This window comes from Papio anubis, chromosome 1 (genome assembly GCF_008728515.1).
Source record: "Papio anubis isolate 15944 chromosome 1, Panubis1.0, whole genome shotgun sequence".
In the NCBI taxonomy this organism is placed as follows: Eukaryota; Metazoa; Chordata; class Mammalia; order Primates; family Cercopithecidae; genus Papio; species Papio anubis.
This window is the reverse complement of record NC_044976.1, coordinates 165,166,333-165,185,543: the sequence shown is the minus strand read 5'-3', so window position 1 is coordinate 165,185,543 and position 19,211 is coordinate 165,166,333. Positions and strand designations below refer to the sequence as shown.

Below are 19,211 nucleotides of genomic sequence, written 5' to 3'. Positions count from 1 at the left end.
GAAAATATATACTACCTTTCCTTCTTACTATTGTAAATTTTATGCACATAATTAAATATTACCCAAACCACAGTTTTTAATTCAGATGGGTGTAGCATAATTTGACAATTTTCATAAATATTCTAATTATATCTGTTATTAAAAATGCTGGAATAAATACTCTGTACCTAAATATTTCACAAAATCTTTAATTATTATTTGTTACTTTTAAAAAATTGAAATTCTTTATCAACTAATATATGAGTATTTTTAAGATTCTTTATTGCTAAGTTGCTTTTTAGTGAGGTAATAGTCATTTATACTTCAGTTTTATTTAATAATAATATTTATATTACCTAATTTTCCAGCAAAATTGAATATCATCTCCTTTACATTTTTGTCATTAAAATTGGTTAAAAAATAATTTTCTTTTAATTTTTATCTCTTTTAAAAATGCCTGTTCTTAAGTAAATGATCTATTCTACTCTAACATTTTTCTTTAGTTAGTGTTTAGTGTTTTTGTTACTGCAAGAAGTGTGTTTGTGTTAAGAATAATTTTTCAGCTAAATTTTCTTTAAATTTTGTATGTTTAATTTTTTCACAAATATAGTTTTTAATTAAAAAATGTTGTAATGTGTATATGTTCTGTTTGCAAATTGCTTTATGCATTAAGCCTTACATTTTTGATATTTACTCATACTTTTTAATAAATATATTTATAAAATAAATATGATTATAGATAGATGGCACTAAGATAATAGTAAGTTAAAAATGACACAGCATCAAATATACCAGATAATTTAAAAAATGTAAAAGAATGAAACATACATGTATTTTAAATTTGTTTAAACCTAATTCTTTAATCTACCTGGCATTTGTGTGCATGTGTCTGTGCATGCTTACAAATAAAGTAAGGATTCAAATTTATTCCATTTCATTTCCAGTGGGTTTTATTTTTTATTTATTATTGTTGTTATTATTATTATTATTTTGAGACAGAGCTTCCTTCTTGTTGCCCAGGCTGGAGTGGGATGGCGCGATCTTGGCTTACTGCAATCTCCGCCTCTCAGGTTCAAGAGATTCTCCTGCCTCAGGCCCCCACGTAGCTGGGATTACAGGCATGTGCCAAAACAGCTGGCTAATTTTGTATTTTTAGTAGAGACGGGTTTCACCATGGTTGTCAGGCTGGTCTCGAACTCCTGACCTCAGGCAATCCGCCCGTCTCAGCCTCCCAAAGTGCTGGGAATAGAGGCGTGAGCCATCGTACCCGGCTCCCGTGGGTTTTAATTGCAAGATTGCCAGAGTGAGTCAATTTGAGATTGTCCAAGGTTACACAGTACAATAGACTTACCCATTGTCAACGTTACTCGGCTTCAAGGAAAATATAGAATAAAGATAAAGGCAGTATGCACAAGAACAGCTTGATGGAGATTTCAGGTACTCAAACTCAGCTTCTGATATCTTAACCATTCCATAAGATAATTTTGCTGAAGAAGGATGAAAGTTGATGCCAGTATAGATCTCATCCATGCTGGGTAACAACAGAATTGGGTATCCTTAAATACTTTAGTCGTCACCTTGAACTTGGAGGGTGATTTATGTGATCATCACTATTATGTGCAGTCCTCTATTTTCTTTAGATTTAATTTAATGTTTTACTAGTTTCTTGAATTAGAAATTTGGATAATTGATTTCCAACAGTTTTTTTATTTCTAATTCATTCAGGTTATATATATTTTTCTCTCTAATCACTGCTTCAGCATCAGCCCACAAATTTTAACATATATTTCCATTACTGTTTATTTCAAATCATATTCTAATTTATGTTGTATTTTTTCTTTTACTCGTGAGTTATTTATAAGTGTTGCTTCCCGGGCGCCGTAGCGCACGCCTGTAATCCCAGCACTTTGGGAGGCCGAGGCGGGTGGATCACGAGGTGAGGAGATCTAGACCATCTTGGCTAACATGGTGAAACCCTGTCTCTAGTAAAAAAGCGCGCACACACACACACAAATAGTCGGGCGTGGTGGTGGGCCCCTGTAGTCCCAGTTACTTGGGAGGTTGAGGCAGGAGAATGGTGTGAACCCAGGAGCGGAGGTTGCAGTGAGCCGAGATTGGGCCACTGCACTCCAGCCTGGGGGACAGAGCGGGACTCCATCTCAAAAAAAAAAAAAAAAAAAAAAAAAACAGCAACAACAACAAAAACAGCGTTGCTTAACTTCAAAAATTTTGTGACTTTTCCAGTTATTTTCTATTAGTAATGTCCAGTGGTCAGGGAGTATACTTAGAGTGATTTTAATTTTTTGAAATTGGTAGAGATTTGCTTGGAATGAATATGCACCTTACAATTGTTGAAGGCAGTGTTTTATTAATATAAAAAAGCTTAATTTGGTTAATAATGTTGCTCATATCTTGTATATCCTTATTTTTCTATTTCTTTGTCTATTGGATATTGGAAACAGTGTGCTTAAATCTCAAACTATGATAGTAGATTGCTTACTTCTTTTATTTCTGTTATATTCTGAAGATATATTAATAGTTTTATGCAAAGAGGCATGCTGGTAAATGTAAAACAACCAACTATTTTTTGAAAGGAAAGGAAACAACCAAGATTTGTAAAATTTGCTGAGATTCATGTGTAAATTCTCACAATATGGTCAATTTCAAGTTACCAGCGTGTCATCAGTGAACATTATTTTAGCAAACGATGTGTATAATTGACTCCTATGAGTCAGTATGAGCCAGCTCCAGTAAACATTGTTCAAACACATTTAGAATTATTATATCTTTCTGTTAAAGTAGCCCTTTTATTAATATGAAATGACTCTCTTTTTATCTAGTAATACTTTCTAACTTATTTATAATTTGCTTGATATTAATACATTAATATCGTTCTGACTTTAGTTGATACTTTTCTAGCATGTTGGTTTTTATCATTTACTCTCAGTTTGTATGTACAATTTTATTAAAAGTAATCATCATATATTTGAGTTTTCTTTTATGCTTTTATCCAGTCAGACAATCTTTGCATATTAAATGTGGTGATGAATCCATTTACATTTAATGTAATTACTGATACAGTTCAGTTTAAGTCTAGCATCTTGCTATTTATTTTTGCCTCATTTTTTCTTTTTTCTTTTCCTGCCTTCTCTCATTTTAATCAAATAATCTTGACTATCTCATTACATCATGTATACTAGTTATTTTATGCATCTCAATATTTTTGGTTTAGTGGCTAATCTAGCAATTACAACAAAACATACCTAAATTATTACAGTTTATCCTAAATTAATATTTTTACCACATCAAGACTATGGGGAAAATATCACAACACTTTTATTTGCTTTACCTTTTCCTGACACTTTTGCTATTATTGTTTCATATTATACTCCTGAATTTATTAAAAACACTATTAAACATGGTCATTATTGATTTAAACAGTCTAGGTTATTTTTCATTTGAGTAAAATATACATAGCATGTTTATCATGTTTCAATACCTTTTTTATTTACTCATCTATTTATTTTATTCAGTTCTGCTTATTCCTTTTTGTTTTTCTTTGCTTATATTTTAGATCAGTTTCCTTCAGCCCAGATAACTTTTTCAGTATTTTTATATAGCTGAGTCTGCTCTTGTTGAATTCTTTCTGCTTTTGTTTGCTTAAGAATGTGTTTGCATGCTCTTTCATTTTTGAAGTATATTTTCACCATTTATAGAGTTCTCTGCTGACTTTTAATTTTCAACACTTTAGTGATGCGAAGACATATATATTCAGACTTCAGTATTTACTTCCACAGACTTGACTGTTATTTTTACTATTCTCCTGAAAAAAAAAAAAAATGTTTCCTCTGTCTGTGATATGGTTTGGCTCTGTGTCCCCACCCAAATCTCATCTTAAATTATAATCTCCATAATCACCACATGTCAAGGGAAGAACTCAGTGGGAGGTGACTGGATCATGGGGATTGTTTGCCCCATGCTGTTCTCATGATAGTGAGTGAGTTCTTATGATATTTAATGGTTCAAGCATCTGGCATTTCCCCAACTTGCACTTCTCTCTCCTGCTACAATGTGAAGAAAGTCCTCTCTTCTTCTTCACCTTCCACCATGATTATAAGTTTTCTGAAGCCTCCCCAACCATGTGAAAGTGTGAGTCAATTAAACTTCTTTTTTTAATGAACTACCCAGTCTCAGGTAATTCTTTATAGCAGTGTAAAATGGACTAATACAGTCAATTGGTACTGAAGTAGTAGGGCACTATTATAAAGATACCTCAAAATGTGGAAGTGACTTTGGAACTGGGTAATGGCCAGAGGTTGGAACAGTTTGGAGGTCTCAAAAGAAGACAGGAAGATGTGGGAAAGCTTGGAACTTCCTAGAGACTTGTTGAATGCTTTAGACCAAAATGCTGATAGTGATCTGGAATATGAAGTCCAGGCTGAGGTGGTCTCAGATGGGGACAAGGAACTTATTGGGAGCTGGAGTGAAGATCATTTAGCAAAGAGATTGGCAACATTTTGCCCCTTCCCTAGAGATCTGTGGAACTTTGAACATTGAGAAAGTTGATCTGAAATTGGAACTTATGTTTAAAAGGGAAGCAGAGCATAAAAGTTTGGAAAATGTGCAGCCTGATGATGCAATAGAAATGAAACCTCAATTTTCTTGGGAGAAATGCAAGCCCACTGGAAAAATCTGTGTAAGGAATGAGGAGTCAAATGTTAATCACCATGACAAAGGAAAAATGTCTCCAGGGAATGTTAGTGATCTTTAAGGCAGCTTCTCCCATCACAGGCCCAGATGCCTAGGAAAGAAAAATGGTTTTGCAGGCCTGGGCCCCACTGCTGTGTGCAGTCTCAGGACTTGGTGGCTTGTATCCTAGCTGCTCCAGTTGCAGCCATGTCTAAAATGGGACAACATACAGCTTGGGCCATTGCTTCAGAGGATGAAAGTCCTAAGCCTTGGCAGCTTCCACATGGTGTTGGTCCTGTGGGTACACAGAATGCAAAACTTCCACCTAGATTCAGAGAATGTGTAGAAATGCTTAGATGTCCAAGCAGAGGTGTGTTGAAAGGGAGGAGGCCTTATGGAGAACCTCTGCTAGCGCAATGAGCAGGGAGAATGTAGGACTGGAGCCCCCACACAGAGGTCCCACTGGGGCACTACCTAATAGAGCTGTGAGAAGAGGGCCACCGATCCTCCAGACCCCAGAATGGTAGATCCACTGACAGGTTGCACCATGTGCCTAGAAAAGCCACAGAGACTCAATGCCAGCAGTGAAAGCAGCCAGAAAGGGGGCCATACCCTGCAAAACCATCGGGAAAGGTCTGCCCAAGGCTGTGGGAGCTCACCTCTTGCATCAGTGTGACCTGAATGTGAGACATGGAATCAAAGGAGACTGTTTTGGAACTTTAAGGTTTAATGACTTCCCTATTGGATTTCCAACTTTCATGGAGGCTTTGGCCCCTTTGTTTTAGCCAGTTCATCCCATCTGGGATGGGAGCATTTACCCAATGCCTGTACTCCCATTGTATCTTGAAAATGACTAATTTGCTTTTGATTTTACAAGCTCATATGTGGAAGGGACTTGCCTTGTCTCAGATGAGACTTTGGACATGGACTTTTGGGTTAATTCTGTAGTGAGTTAAGAGTTTGGGGGACTGTTAGGAAGGCATGATTGTGTTTTGAAATGTGAGGGCATGAGATTTGGAAAAGGCAAGGGGCAGAATTATATGGTTAGGCTCTGTGTCCCCACCCAAATCTCATCTTAAATTGTAATCCCGATAATCCCCATGTGTTGAGGAAGGGATCCAGTGAGAGGTGATTGGATCACGGGACAGTTTCTCCCATGCTGTTCTCATGATAGTGAGTGAGTTCTCATGAGGTTTGATGGTTTTATAAACACCTGGCATTTCCCCTGTTTGCACTTCTCTCTCCCACCACCCCATGTGAAGAGGTCCGGTCCTTGCTTCCCCTTCCACCATGATTGTAAGTTTCCTGAGGCCTCCCCAGCCATGTGAAACTGTGAGTCAATTATATCTCTTTTATTTATAAATTACCCAGTCTTGGGTATTTCTTTATAACAGTGCAAAGATGGACTAATACAATCTGCTTTTAAGATTTTGCCTTTATCTTTGGTTTTCAGCAGAGTATCAGTATAGGTTTTCTTGGTATATAGGATTTTGGGGGTTTGTTGAAATTTTGATTTTGTGAGTTGATTTCTTTCATCAATTTTGGAAACCTTTGAGCTATTGTTTCTTCAAATATTGCCTATGTTCATTCTCTTCTGTGTTGTTAGAATTCCAATTACACATGTTTTATAACTTTACACCACATATTTTTTTGTACTCTGTTTTGTTTGTTGTTGTTTATACACTTTTGTCTTTCCATACTTCAGTTTGGATATTTTTACATTAAACTTCCTCTAAGTTTAACAAGTTTGTATTGTGCTATGTCCATTTGATTCTTAACACCATCTGACAAGTTGTTATTTCTGATTTTTTATGCAATTTCAAGATAACACCGATTTATTATGAGTCAATTTTATTTTGAATATCTTCTTAAAATTTACATCTACTTTCTATAGTTCCTTTAATGTCCCTAAAATAGCTGTTATAAAGACCTTAACACTAATTCTAACATCTGAATCTGAATGTCTAGTTCTACTGAATATTTATTTTCTCTTTTTCGTTCACAGCTGTTTTGCTTCTTTATGTATCTTTTTAAACAAAAATATGTAATGAGCAAAGTTTATGTAACTTACTCTCACCAACAAGATTATTTGCTCTTTCTTGAGCCACTCAAAAATTTAACTCAGAGGGACCTGGGTAACACCTTTAGTTTGAGTCAGTTCCACTTCTGGTTTCTAAAGTCTCAAAGATTAAACGTTCTTGGGTTTTTAAAATCTAGAGTCTGGTTGGTTTCTTCTATCCCAAAAGACGAACACACACACACACACACACACACACACAGAGCATATACATATATATATATATAAATATGTATATATTATACTATATGTGTGTGTGTATATATATTAGACTTTTGAGATAGAAGAAGCCAACACATATATATTATGTATGTGAGCATATGATATATATATAATAGTTGTTTATATATGTTTGCTTTTCTGCTGTTTTGACGTCTGCTCTTATATATATAATCTTAAATGCTCATATATATATGAAACAGCAGAAAAGCAAACATATATATAAAGAGCTTTTATTGTATATAAATAATACATGTGTATATATGTATGTATATACATAAATACATATATGTATACAGCTTTTCTGCTGTTTTGACAACTACTCTTAAATATCACCCAGAGTGACTTTCAAATATGGCATATTTTGATGAGAATGCTAGCTGTGTATTTGAGTCAGATCCCTTTTCTTATTGAGACTTTTTTTCTATGAGACAATGGGAAAGTCAGTCTTCTTGTAAGAAGCTACCTAGACTGTAGCAAAGCAACCTGATTTGGCAAAGTTTCAGAATTTTTCATGCTAGATATAACCTCCTTATGTTCGGTTCTTTCTTACCTCATTATCATTCTTCCATTCAGAGGAAGGATCTTCAATCCATATCCAGAGTTGACAAACATAACCAGGTAAAAAATGGCCAGAGACCGTATATTTACTTGAAACAGGTTCTTCCTACTTGGATTTTGTTCATTTAATCCTCTTTGCTCCCACAACTTACTTTGAGTGTACACATGCACACACAATTTGTTGTTGTTCCAATCTGGAGTAGAAACGTTGTTCTTTTCCATCCTATTCTATCTTATTTGGAGTGCTCATATAATTTTGTATTAACTTATCATGCTTCATTTTTGTAAATAGAATTTTTCTACCTGTAATTCATATTTTACATCTCTTTGACTACTTATTAAATAACTGGCTTCCCTACTAGAATGGAAATGCTTTGAGAACAGATAACTTGTTTCTTCATTGTTTTTGCTTTACAACTTACGATAGTGCTCAATAAATATTTCCCAAATTAATGGAAGAATAGTAGAATGCTCTCCAGCAATTAAGAGTAGTATAACAAAATATATCTATTGCTTTGCAAAGTTTTTTAGGTATTCTTCCACAGTGAACATTCTTATAAAATTATGTAGATATAAATTTTATAAGGTGAAAGGTATACTTACAGTACATGCATGAAATGTATGTTTACTCCACAGATATGGGAGTAGGAGAGAGAGAGGGAAATTTAGGTAGGTCTGTAACTGTTTAGACATTTTTAAAAGCAACAATTACCCAAACATACTGTACATTTAAATAGATGCTTTATGCACTTATTTTGTTTTTATTTTTTTTTTTAGATTGCAAGGAACTTCCTCCAAGAAAAAATACAGAAATTCTGACAGGTTCTTGGCCTGACCATACATATCCAGAAGGCACTGAGGCTATCTATAAATGCCGCCCTGGGTATAGATCTCTTGGAAATATAGTAATGGTATGCAGGAAGGGAGAATGGGTTGCTCTTAATCCATTAAAGAAATGTCAGAGTAAGTACTTCATACATTTGTGAAATTTATGAAAACTTTTGGTTGTAAAAATACTTAAGATTTAATATTATAGCAATTATGGCTGAATTATATCACTGTTGCTGCTCAAATACAAAATAATACATCATACATCTTTTTTTTTTTTTGAGATGGAGTCTGGCTCTGTCACTTAGGCTGGAGTGCAGTGGTGCAATTTTGAGATGGAGTCTCCCTCTATTGCCAGGCTGGAGTGCAGTGGCGCTATCTCGGCTCACTGCAACCTCTGCCTCCCTGGTTCAAGCAATTCTCCTGCCTCAACATCCCGAGTAGCTAGGACTATTGGCACGTGCCATCACACCTGGCTAATTTTTGTATTTTTAGTAGAGATGGGGTTTCACTATGCTGGACAGGCTGATCTCGAACTCCTGGCTTCGTGATCCACTCACCTTGACCTCCCAAGGTGCTGGGATTACAGGTGTGAGCCACTGTGCCCAGCCAATACATCGTCATTTTCAAAAAGGGGTGGTCTTCCTCCAAAATTAAAAAAGCAAGCATATAGTTTAAGTTCAATTATGAAATAATAGCTCTACTATATTTAATTTTCCTTGTATTCAATCTGTCTTCTTATATAATATCAAATATACTTGTACCCCCACTCCTACATAAAATATATTCCTTGTTATTACATACTAATTTATAACTTTTTTTGTTTTCATTTTAGAAAGGCCCTGTGGACATCCTGGAGATACTCCCTTTGGTTATTTTAGCCTCATAGGAGGAAATGTGTTTGAATATGGTGTAAAAGCTGTGTATACATGTAATGAGGGGTATGTAGTCCATACAAAAAGAGGTTTATAATTAAGATAGTAAATAGGAACTGTACTAGTTTATATATTTTAAGGTTATTATATTTTTCTATGGACATTTTAAAATGTAACATGCAAGTACCTGAAAATTTAACTATGATGAAAATAATTAAATCTGGATAACATATTTTCTCCTTAACACTGAAAAATTTAAATGAAGTATAACCTCTCTGGTAGAGTATAATTATAGGAGAGTGGGAAAACAGTATGCACATATATAAGTATTCACCCAACAAGTCTTCATGACATTCTATTTTGTGCAGAGTATCATGGGAGTTCAATGTGACAGGAACAATAGGAATTGAAACCAATTTATATTGTATGATAACTGTTTTGACAGATTTTATAAAATTTAAGGAAAGCAAGACTTTTACCTGCTTATAAGTTTTACTTACAACTAATGTTACTTAATGTCCCAGGTCTGCAAATTATTCTTACCACATGGACTAAAAATACTACTCTTTCAGAATCATTGACTCTGTTCCTTCTAACCAACTGCTGGGTTTTCATTGCCAAAATCATCACTGTGTATCCTCAGTGTCTCAGTGTCCTTTTATCCCCCTTATTCCCTGCTAGATCAAAAATTATTTTGAAGAAAAGTCTATATATGGGAAAACTAGGATTAGATCACTATAATCTTATACTTCATAAATATAAATGTAACCAAATATTACAAATGGAATAACATCATTCTTTCCTCATTTTTTTTCCCTTAATTCGAAGCAATAAAATATAATAGCTTAAAACTCAATCACTGGAGTAAGCCTGCCTTTCGAAACTCTTCCACTTAACATTTATGGGTATTTAAAAAAATATCTCTTCGCTACCATTTCCTTTCCCACAAAACAGACACATTTCATGTGCTTCATGGATTGGTAGGGAAAATAAATAAGACACACATCTGCATCCCTTAGAAGAGACCTTGAGATATTGTAGATGCCAAATAAGTATTATTTCTTATGAATTTATTCTCTCCTTAGTCACTACCTCAGGGAGGTTTTTCAAATGCATTTTTAGCCCTGCAATCATTACTGCTTATCTTATTACACATAACCAAATATGTTATAATTTCCTGGAGCTGAATTTTTTAATTTGCTACCTTTCTCACCTCTGAAATATTGTTTTTATCACAGACTTGTGTCCTGTCTTTAAGTTCAGCACTTGATTTGGCTAAGGAGATAAAAATGTATAAACCTGAAGCCTCTAGCAATGATTGCACATTTTGCACATGCCCCAGGGAGCTCATATTCATATAGAGCATTTTTAGATTCAAAAGGCAGGCTTCATGGGTTATTAAAATTACTTAAGTTCAACATTGGATGGATTAGATAAGCAGATTTGATTCACTGGGTATTCTCTGGAAAAAATCTCTAGGATAGAGATGCGGAGGTGGAGGCAAGTGCTGAAAGTAAATCACACACTAACAACTTTGTGCTGGCACTATCTTAAATTATGTAGAAAGCCTAAGGTGTTTAGAAAATATCAGAATCATGGAGGACAGAAATATGGTCTAAGACTGGAGGAGAGGGAAACATAGCTGTTGGTTACTATGATATTTTTATCTTTTGTTTTTGTGATAGTTCATGGAGCTTACTATATTATTGAATTTAACTAATTAGATAATTCAATGAAAAATAAGAACACTTTGTATGAAACAGTAATGAGTTTGTCATGAACCAAAGGTTATGATTATTTTCAGTCCATGCACCAAGGAGAGAAAGATAAAGGGAGATAGAGATTAAGAAAGAGAGAAACTTAAGAAATCTAAGAAAGTGAAGGAAGAAGAGAAGGAGGAAGGGAAGACAAGAAACAAGAAAATGTATATGCTGTTCATTTTCCTTATTATGGAGTTTCTTAACACTCAGAATGGCATTGAATTTAAAACTGCATATAAACACACATTATCTCAACACTGTTATTTTTGGGTTTTCAGGTATCAATTGCTAGGTGAGATTAATTACCGTGAATGTGACACAGATGGATGGACCAATGATATTCCTATATGTGAAGGTAGACATAAAATGTATTTACAAGTATATTGAAATACTTTAAATAATCTAAGATTTAAAAAAATGTCTTACATTGAAATATCTTAAAGTCTCTAATTAAATATTTTTATTTATTTATTTTTGTTTCTCATATAATGTAGAATGGGAATCTAGTCTTTTTATGACTACATTCTTGGTGTTTCAAAAGCCAAATATGAATGCAACCTGATCTAATCTAATAATTGAAGTATTAGACATTAGAGAATCTAAAACTCATTTTTATTTCCTTTTGGATTTTAATGGCTAGAAATGCATATAAGCATCATTAGCTATGCTTCATTAGCTATGCTAATGAAGACCAGAATTTTACCTTTATTAATGAAGAGGCACTCACCCAATAACCACCCAAATGCAGGGATCTATGGTAACAGCTGAAGTGGAGAACATGACTGAGACCTCCCACCAAGGGAGGTTGCCTGTGAACTTACCTTTACCGAAAAGAGGAATAAACTAAGGGCGAGCTCTGTTATTTCTTACTGTTCTATAAAGCAAACAGTGAAAATGAGAAAACGTAGATTCTGTTTTCATGCTGTGAGCTAATAATTCAAATCCCTAGTCATTATGGAAATAAAAGAAATCAATCAGAGTAGTATTTCCTAATTCCACAGTAAGTAGTAAGTGGAGAGAGATACAGAAGAAGTGTGATAATCATTCAAAAATTCTGTCAACTACAGAAAAGAATGGAAGATATTTTTCATCTATGAAGATGAGAGGAAGAACATTAATGTTCTAGAGAACATCTACATTGAAATCACCTGGGATGCTTGTTAAAAATTAAAATCTTTGGTTACTAAAAAATGCCCTACTGAATCAGTATCTTTGGCGTGAGCATACAGGAAGATATCCCTAAAACTTTTATTTTAACAGGCATCCTGAGTCATTCGATAGTACGATAAAGTTTGACCACAATCTTAGAGAAATTGGAAAATATTAATTAGAATCAAAAGAAGTACTCAAATTATTTTGAACACTGAAGTCGAAGAGGACGGAAAATTAAGGATGATTTCTCTATTGAAGTTAATGTCATAACGTTTGCTTTTACATCTTTTAGGCATGCGGTGTTATATTATGCTGGGGCATAAATGAAAATGTTGTATTTAATTATCTCAAGCTTTATATTTCTTAATTATTTAAAAATACTGTTTGTTACTACAAAAATACAAGCTAGCATTGAAAGTAGTAATTTTCATTGTCCACTCCCATAGAAAAGAATCAGGAATAAACATTCCATTTGCTTGTTTCTTAGAAACATGTATCTCTAGCAAACAGGTATATCAAATGCTTCTAAAAATAATTTAAGTACATTCCTCCAATCTTATCCTGAGGATGATTTTATGCATACACATATTTTTCACAATAAACTTTTGAAATTCTGTTAGAAAACATTGTATGTATTTTCTTCAGTTGTGAAGTGTTTACCAGTGAAACCACCAGAGAATGGAAAAATTATCAGTGGTGCAATGGAACCAGATCGGGAATACTATTTTGGACAAGTAGTACGGTTTGCATGTAACTCAGGCTACAAGATTGAAGGAGATAACGAAATGCATTGTTCAGAAGATGGTGTTTGGAGTAAAGAGAAACCAAAGTGTGTGGGTAAGATACACTTACTCTTTTAGTATTTTTAGCTTTTCAAATGTGAATATACATTAAAACATCGTTCATTCTAAGGAGTATCAGCAATATTAACAATAGCTAATGTTTATTTGAGCACTTACTATCTGCCTGTAATTGAGCTAAGTTCTTCGCATGCATCATTTCATTTTACCTTTCAAAAAAATTCCATGATTTATTTACTCATCACTTTTATTTTATAATTGAGGAGACTGGTGCAAAGAAGTTAAATACATGCCCTGGATTATCATGGCATAAAGAGTCAAGTTAGGATTTAAATGTAGGTTATCTGACACCAGAGTCCATGCTTTAACCATAGCTCCATTGTAGTTGCCTCTTAGGCTGAAAGAGAATGCTAAGCATTTTTGCTGCAAGTTGTAAGACCTCTGGAATAGACATTTGTTTTTAATTTTGAAAGCCATAGATTCATTATGTATTTCCAGAGATACATTAAAATGACATTCATTTTTGAATAACACTTCTGGGAAGCAGACCTGTTTTATATTTGTACTGCAAGTTTACTATAAATGTTGCTGAAATGAACAGAATCCACTAAATAAATCATTGCCTCTTAAAAGAAGTTTTATAGTAAACCATAAGCCAGAATATTTTTAGTCATACTACTGCCAACTTGTGCATCATGACCAATCAATGATTTTGGCTGCTGTGGTAAAAATCGTGGTTGATTTGTTTAGTAGTACCATAGTGCAAGTTCATTTTACCAATAAATGTTTGGCAGAAGTTTCTGTTATATTTATATTTCAATATTATCTAAAATCTCTAAATTATTTTTACTTTTAAAGTCTTTTCTATCTTATAGTTAGATACAGAGAAAAGAATTTCCTTCTTAAGAACTCTTTCTAACAACAATAGTTCTTTATGTTAAAAACTAATATTTTTATTTAGCATAGCAAATATCATGTACTTTAGAAGTACATGGACGGAATTTACATCCTTACAACTAGATTCTTGTGGTTAGCGAAACCTTCCTGGAATGGCTGATGCCTACGATTAAGTCTTAAAGAAAAAAATGAGATTTGGCAGATGAAAATGAGAGCAAAAGCATACCAGAGTTCAGGGAAAGGGAAGTGGAAGGGCAGTAAGGTTTTAAGGAGCATGAAGCACCACTGATTCTTGTCCATTGTTCCTAGGCACCTTAGTGTAGAATGCAAGTAGGGAGTGAGTCAGTGATAAATAGAAGGTGGGCCAATACAGAGTGCTGCATGCATCATGCTGAAGAACACGCCTTTTATTCAGACTGAATTGGGAATCAATGAAGGATTTCGAGTGGAGTTACGATGTGTCTACTTGAGAGGTCATTAAGCTACACACAAGGAAAATGGATTAGAAAGTGGGAGAACAGAGTTTGGGAAACTAATGATTGGCATAATCCAAGGTAAAAATGTTTGAGACAAGTGGGTATAAAAGATGATGGCCTTTTTTTTTTTTTTTTTTCCTGAGGAAATCTTGGCTAAATAGTGATGACACAAAAACAGGTCAGTTACTTTTCAGAGGTATAATGACACTGAGTTAAATCAATGTCTTTGACAAAGAGTCCTGTTGATAATTGCTGTCTTACCAATAATTTGAAGATGTGTTATTTTTTGCAGGTCATTCAGTGAAAACATCACAATAGAACTGTATTTATGGTCAATTTTATATATACACTTGATGAATGTTACTGGTCACTATTTATTTCAAGAAGGCTAATTTGTCCTGAAACTAAATAAAATTAGAAGAATAATTTTAATCAGAATTTTAACTTTCTTCAGATAAATCATTTATTAAGTGGTCAAGTCAAAATAGAACTTTTGTTTGGTTGACTGATTTACCTGATGGAAACATTTCTGTTTTCATATAATTATGTCCTGGTCACAGTCCTTTAATTTGCAATAAACATTTTGGAATTTAATCCCTTCTATTTAGAAATTTCATGCAAATCCCCAGATGTTATACATGGATCTCCTATATCTCAGAAGATTATTTATAAGGAGAATGAACGATTTCAATATAAATGTAACATGGGCTATGAATACAGTGAAAGAGGAGATTCTGTATGCACTGAATCTGGATGGCATCCGTTGCCTTCATGTGAAGGTAATGTTACATTTATTTTCTGGATCTATACAAATTTATCACATATTTTAATTAATTCTTTTAATAAAGCCACTTATTTTAATCAAAAATAAAGTGCTAATTTATGTAAATAAACCATTTTTAAAAATACATAGAATTTTCTGTGTTCAAGGTTCATTTTTTTTTTTTTTTCTTTTCCATTTTTCTTTTTTTTTTTTTTTTACTTTATTTATTATTACTATACTTTAAGTTGTAGGGTACATGTGCATAACGTGCAGGTTTGTTACATATGTATACTTGTGCCATGTTGGTCTGCTGCACCCATCAACTCGTCATTTACATCAGGTATAACTCCCAATGCAATCCCTCCCCCCTCCCCCCTCCCCATGATAGGCCCCGGTGTGTGATGTTCCCCTTCCTGAGTCCAAGTGATCTCATTGTTCAGTTCCCACCTATGAGTGAGAACATGCGGTGTTTGGTTTTCTGTTCTTGTGATAGTTTGCTGAGAATGATGGTTTCCAGCTGCATCCATGTCCCTACAAAGGACGCAAACTCATCCTTTTTTATGGCTGCATAGTATTCCATGGTGTATATGTGCCACATTTTCTTAATCCAATCTGTCACTGATGGACATTTGGGTTGATTCCAAGTCTTTGCTATTGTGAATAGTGCTGCAATAAACATACGTGTGCATGTGTCTTTATAGCAGCATAATTTATAATCCTTTGGGTATATCCCCAGTAATGGGATGGCTGGGTCATATGGTACATCTAGTTCTAGATCCTTGAGGAATCGCCATACTGTTTTCCATAATGGTTGAACTAGTTTACAATCCCACCAACAGTGTAAAAGTGTTCCTATTTCTCCACATCCTCTCCAGCACCTGTTGTTTCCTGACTTTTTAATGATCGCCATTCTAACTGGTGTGAGATGGTATCTCATTGTGGTTTTGATTTGCATTTCTCTGATGGCCAGTGATGATGAGCATTTTTTCATATGTCTGTTGGCTGTATGAATGTTTTCTTTTGAGAAATGTCTGTTCATATCCTTTGCCCACTTTTTGATGGGGTTGTTTGTTTTTTTCTTGTAAATTTGTTTGAGTTCTTTGTAGGTTCTGGATATTAGCCCTTTGTCAGATGAGTAGATTGCAAAAATGTTCTCCCATTCTGTAGGTTGCCTGTTCACTCTGATGGTAGTTTCTTCTGCTGTGCAGAAGCTCTTTAGTTTAATTAGATCCCATTTGTCAATTTTAGCTTTTGCTGCCGTTGCTTTTGGTGTTTTAGACATGAAGTCTTTGCCCATGCCTACGTCCTGAATGGTACTACCTAGGTTTTCCTCTAGGGTTTTTATGGTATTAGGTCTAACATTTAAGTCTCTAATCCATCTTGAATTAATTTTCGTATAAGGAGTAAGGAAAGGATCCAGTTTCAGCTTTCTACTTATGGCTAGCCAATTTTCCCAGCACCATTTATTAAATAGGGAATCCTTTCCCCATTTCTTGTTTTTCTCAGGTTTGTCAAAGATCAGATGGCTGTAGACGTGTGGTATTATTTCTGAGGACTCTGTTCTGTTCCATTGGTCTATATCTCTGTTTTGGTACCAGTACCATGCTGTTTTGGTTACTGTAGCCTTGTAGTATAGTTTGAAGTCAGGTAGCGTGATGCCTCCAGCTTTGTTCTTTTGACTTAGGATTGTCTTGGAGATGCGGGCTCTTTTTTGGTTCCATATGAACTTTAAAGCAGTTTTTTCCAATTCTGTGAAGAAACTCATTGGTAGCTTGATGGGGATGGCATTGAATCTATAAATTACCTTGGGCAGTATGGCCGTTTTCACGATATTGATTCTTCCTATCCATGAGCATGGTATGTTCTTCCATTTGTTTGTGTCCTTTTTTATTTCACTGAGCAGTGGTTTGTAGTTCTCCTTGAAGAGGTCCTTTACATCCCTTGTAAGTTGGATTCCTAGGTATTTGATTCTCTTTGAAGCAATTGTGAATGGAAGTTCATTCATGATTTGGCTCTCTGTTTGTCTGTTACTAGTGTATAAGAATGCTTGTGATTTTTGCACATTAATTTTGTATCCTGAGACTTTGCTGAAGTTGCTTATCAGCTTAAGGAGATTTTGGGCTGAGACAATGGGGTTTTCTAAATATACAATCATGTCATCTGCAAACAGGGACAATTTGACTTCTTCTTTTCCTAACTGAATACCCCTGATTTCTTTCTCTTGCCTGATTGCCCTAGCCAGAACTTCCAACACTATGTTGAATAGGAGTGGTGAGAGAGGGCATCCCTGTCTTGTGCCAGTGTTCAAAGGGAATTTTTCCAGTTTTTGCCCATTCAGTATGATATTGGCTGTGGGTTTGTCATAAATAGCTCTTATTATTTTGAGGTACGTTCCATCAATACCGAATTTATTGAGAGTTTTTAGCATGAAGGGCTGTTGAATTTTGTCAAAAGCCTTTTCTGCATCCATTGAGATAATCATGTGGTTCTTGTCTTTGGTTCTGTTTATATGCTGGATTATGTTTATTGATTTGCGAATGTTGAACCAGCCTTGCATCCCAGGGATGAAGCCCACTTGATCATGGTGGATAAGCTTTTTGATGTGTTGTTGAATCCGGTTTGCCAGTATTTTATTGAGGATTTTTGCATCGATGTTCATCAGGGATATTGGTCTAAAATTCTCTTTTTTTGTTGTGTCTCTGCCAGGCTTTGGTATCAGGATGATGTTGGCCTCATAAAATGAGTTAGGGAGGATTCCCTCTTTTTCTATTGATTGGAATAGTTTCAGAAGGAATGGTACCAACTCCTCCTTATACCTCTGGTAGAATTCAGCTGTGAATCCATCTGGTCCTGGACTTTTTTTGGTTGGTAGGCTATTAATTATTGCCTCAATTTCAGAGCCTACTATTGGTCTATTCAGGGATTCAACTTCTTCCTGGTTTAGTCTTGGAAGAGTGTAAGTGTCCAGGAAATTATCCATTTCTTCTAGGTTGTCCAGTTTATTTGCGTAGAGGTGTTTATAGTATTCTCTGATGGTAGTTTGTATTTCTGTGGGGTCGGTGGTGATATCCCCTTTATCATTTTTAATTGCGTCGATTTGATTCTTCTCTCTTTTCTTCTTTATTAGTCTTGCTAGTGGTCTGTCAATTTTGTTGATCTTTTCAAAAAACCAACTCCTGGATTCATTGATTTTTTGGAGGGTTTTTTGTGTCTGTATCTCCTTCAGTTCTGCTCTGATCTTAGTTATTTCTTGCCTTCTGCTAGCTTTGGAATGTGTTTGCTCTTGCTTCTCTAGTTCTTTTAATTGCGATGTTAGAGTGTCAATTTTTGATCTTTCCTGCTTTCTCTTGTGGGCATTTAGTGCTATAAATTTCCCTCTACACACTGCTTTAAATGTGTCCCAGAGATTCAGGTATGTTGTATCTTAGTTCTCATTGGTTTCAAAGAACATCTTTATTTCTGCCTTCATTTCATTATGTACCCAGTAGTCATTCAGGAGCAGGTTGTTCAGTTTCCATGTAGTTGAGCAGTTTTGATTGAGTTTCTTAGTCCTGAGTTCTAGTTTGATTGCACTGTGTTCTGAGAGACAGTTTGTTATAATTTCTGTTCTTGTACATTTGCTGAGGAGTGCTTTACTTCCAATTATATGGTCAATTTTGGAGTAAGTACGATGTGGTGCTGAGAAGAATGTATATTCTGTTGATTTGGGGTGGAGAGTTCTATAGATGTCTATTAGGTCTGCTTGCTGCAGAGATGAGTTCAATTCCTGGATATCCTTGTTAACTTTCTGTCTTGTTGATCTGTCTAATGTTGACAGTGGAGTGTTGAAGTCTCCCATTATTATTGTATGGGAGTCTAAGTCTCTTTGTAAGTCTCTAAGGACTTGCTTTATGAATCTGGGTGCTCCTGTATTGGGTGCATATATATTTAGGATAGTTAGCTCTTCCTGTTGAATTGATCCCTTTACCATTATGTAATGGCCTTCTTTGTCACTTTTGATCTTTGATGGTTTAAAGTCTGTTTTATCAGAGACTAGTATTGCAACCCCTGCTTTTTTTTGTTCTCCATTTGCTTGGTAAATCTTCCTCCATCCCTTTATTTTGAGCCTATGTATGTCTCTGCGTGTGAGATTGGT

At 34.9% G+C, this 19,211-nt stretch overlaps 1 protein-coding gene across 2 annotated transcripts in view; it reads left to right on the top strand.

Annotated features, from left to right (window-relative positions):
- The window catches only part of CFH (complement factor H), a 121,845-nt gene that overhangs the window by 12,487 nt on the left and 90,147 nt on the right, over positions 1-19,211 (top strand). For both annotated transcript variants that reach the window (XM_003893363.3, XM_017951092.1), the window contains exons 2-6: positions 8,303-8,488; positions 9,189-9,294; positions 11,267-11,343; positions 12,786-12,977; positions 14,922-15,092. In XM_003893363.3, the coding sequence (XP_003893412.3) occupies positions 8,303-8,488; positions 9,189-9,294; positions 11,267-11,343; positions 12,786-12,977; positions 14,922-15,092 (732 nt within the window). The remainder of the gene's footprint in view (positions 1-8,302; positions 8,489-9,188; positions 9,295-11,266; positions 11,344-12,785; positions 12,978-14,921; positions 15,093-19,211) is intronic.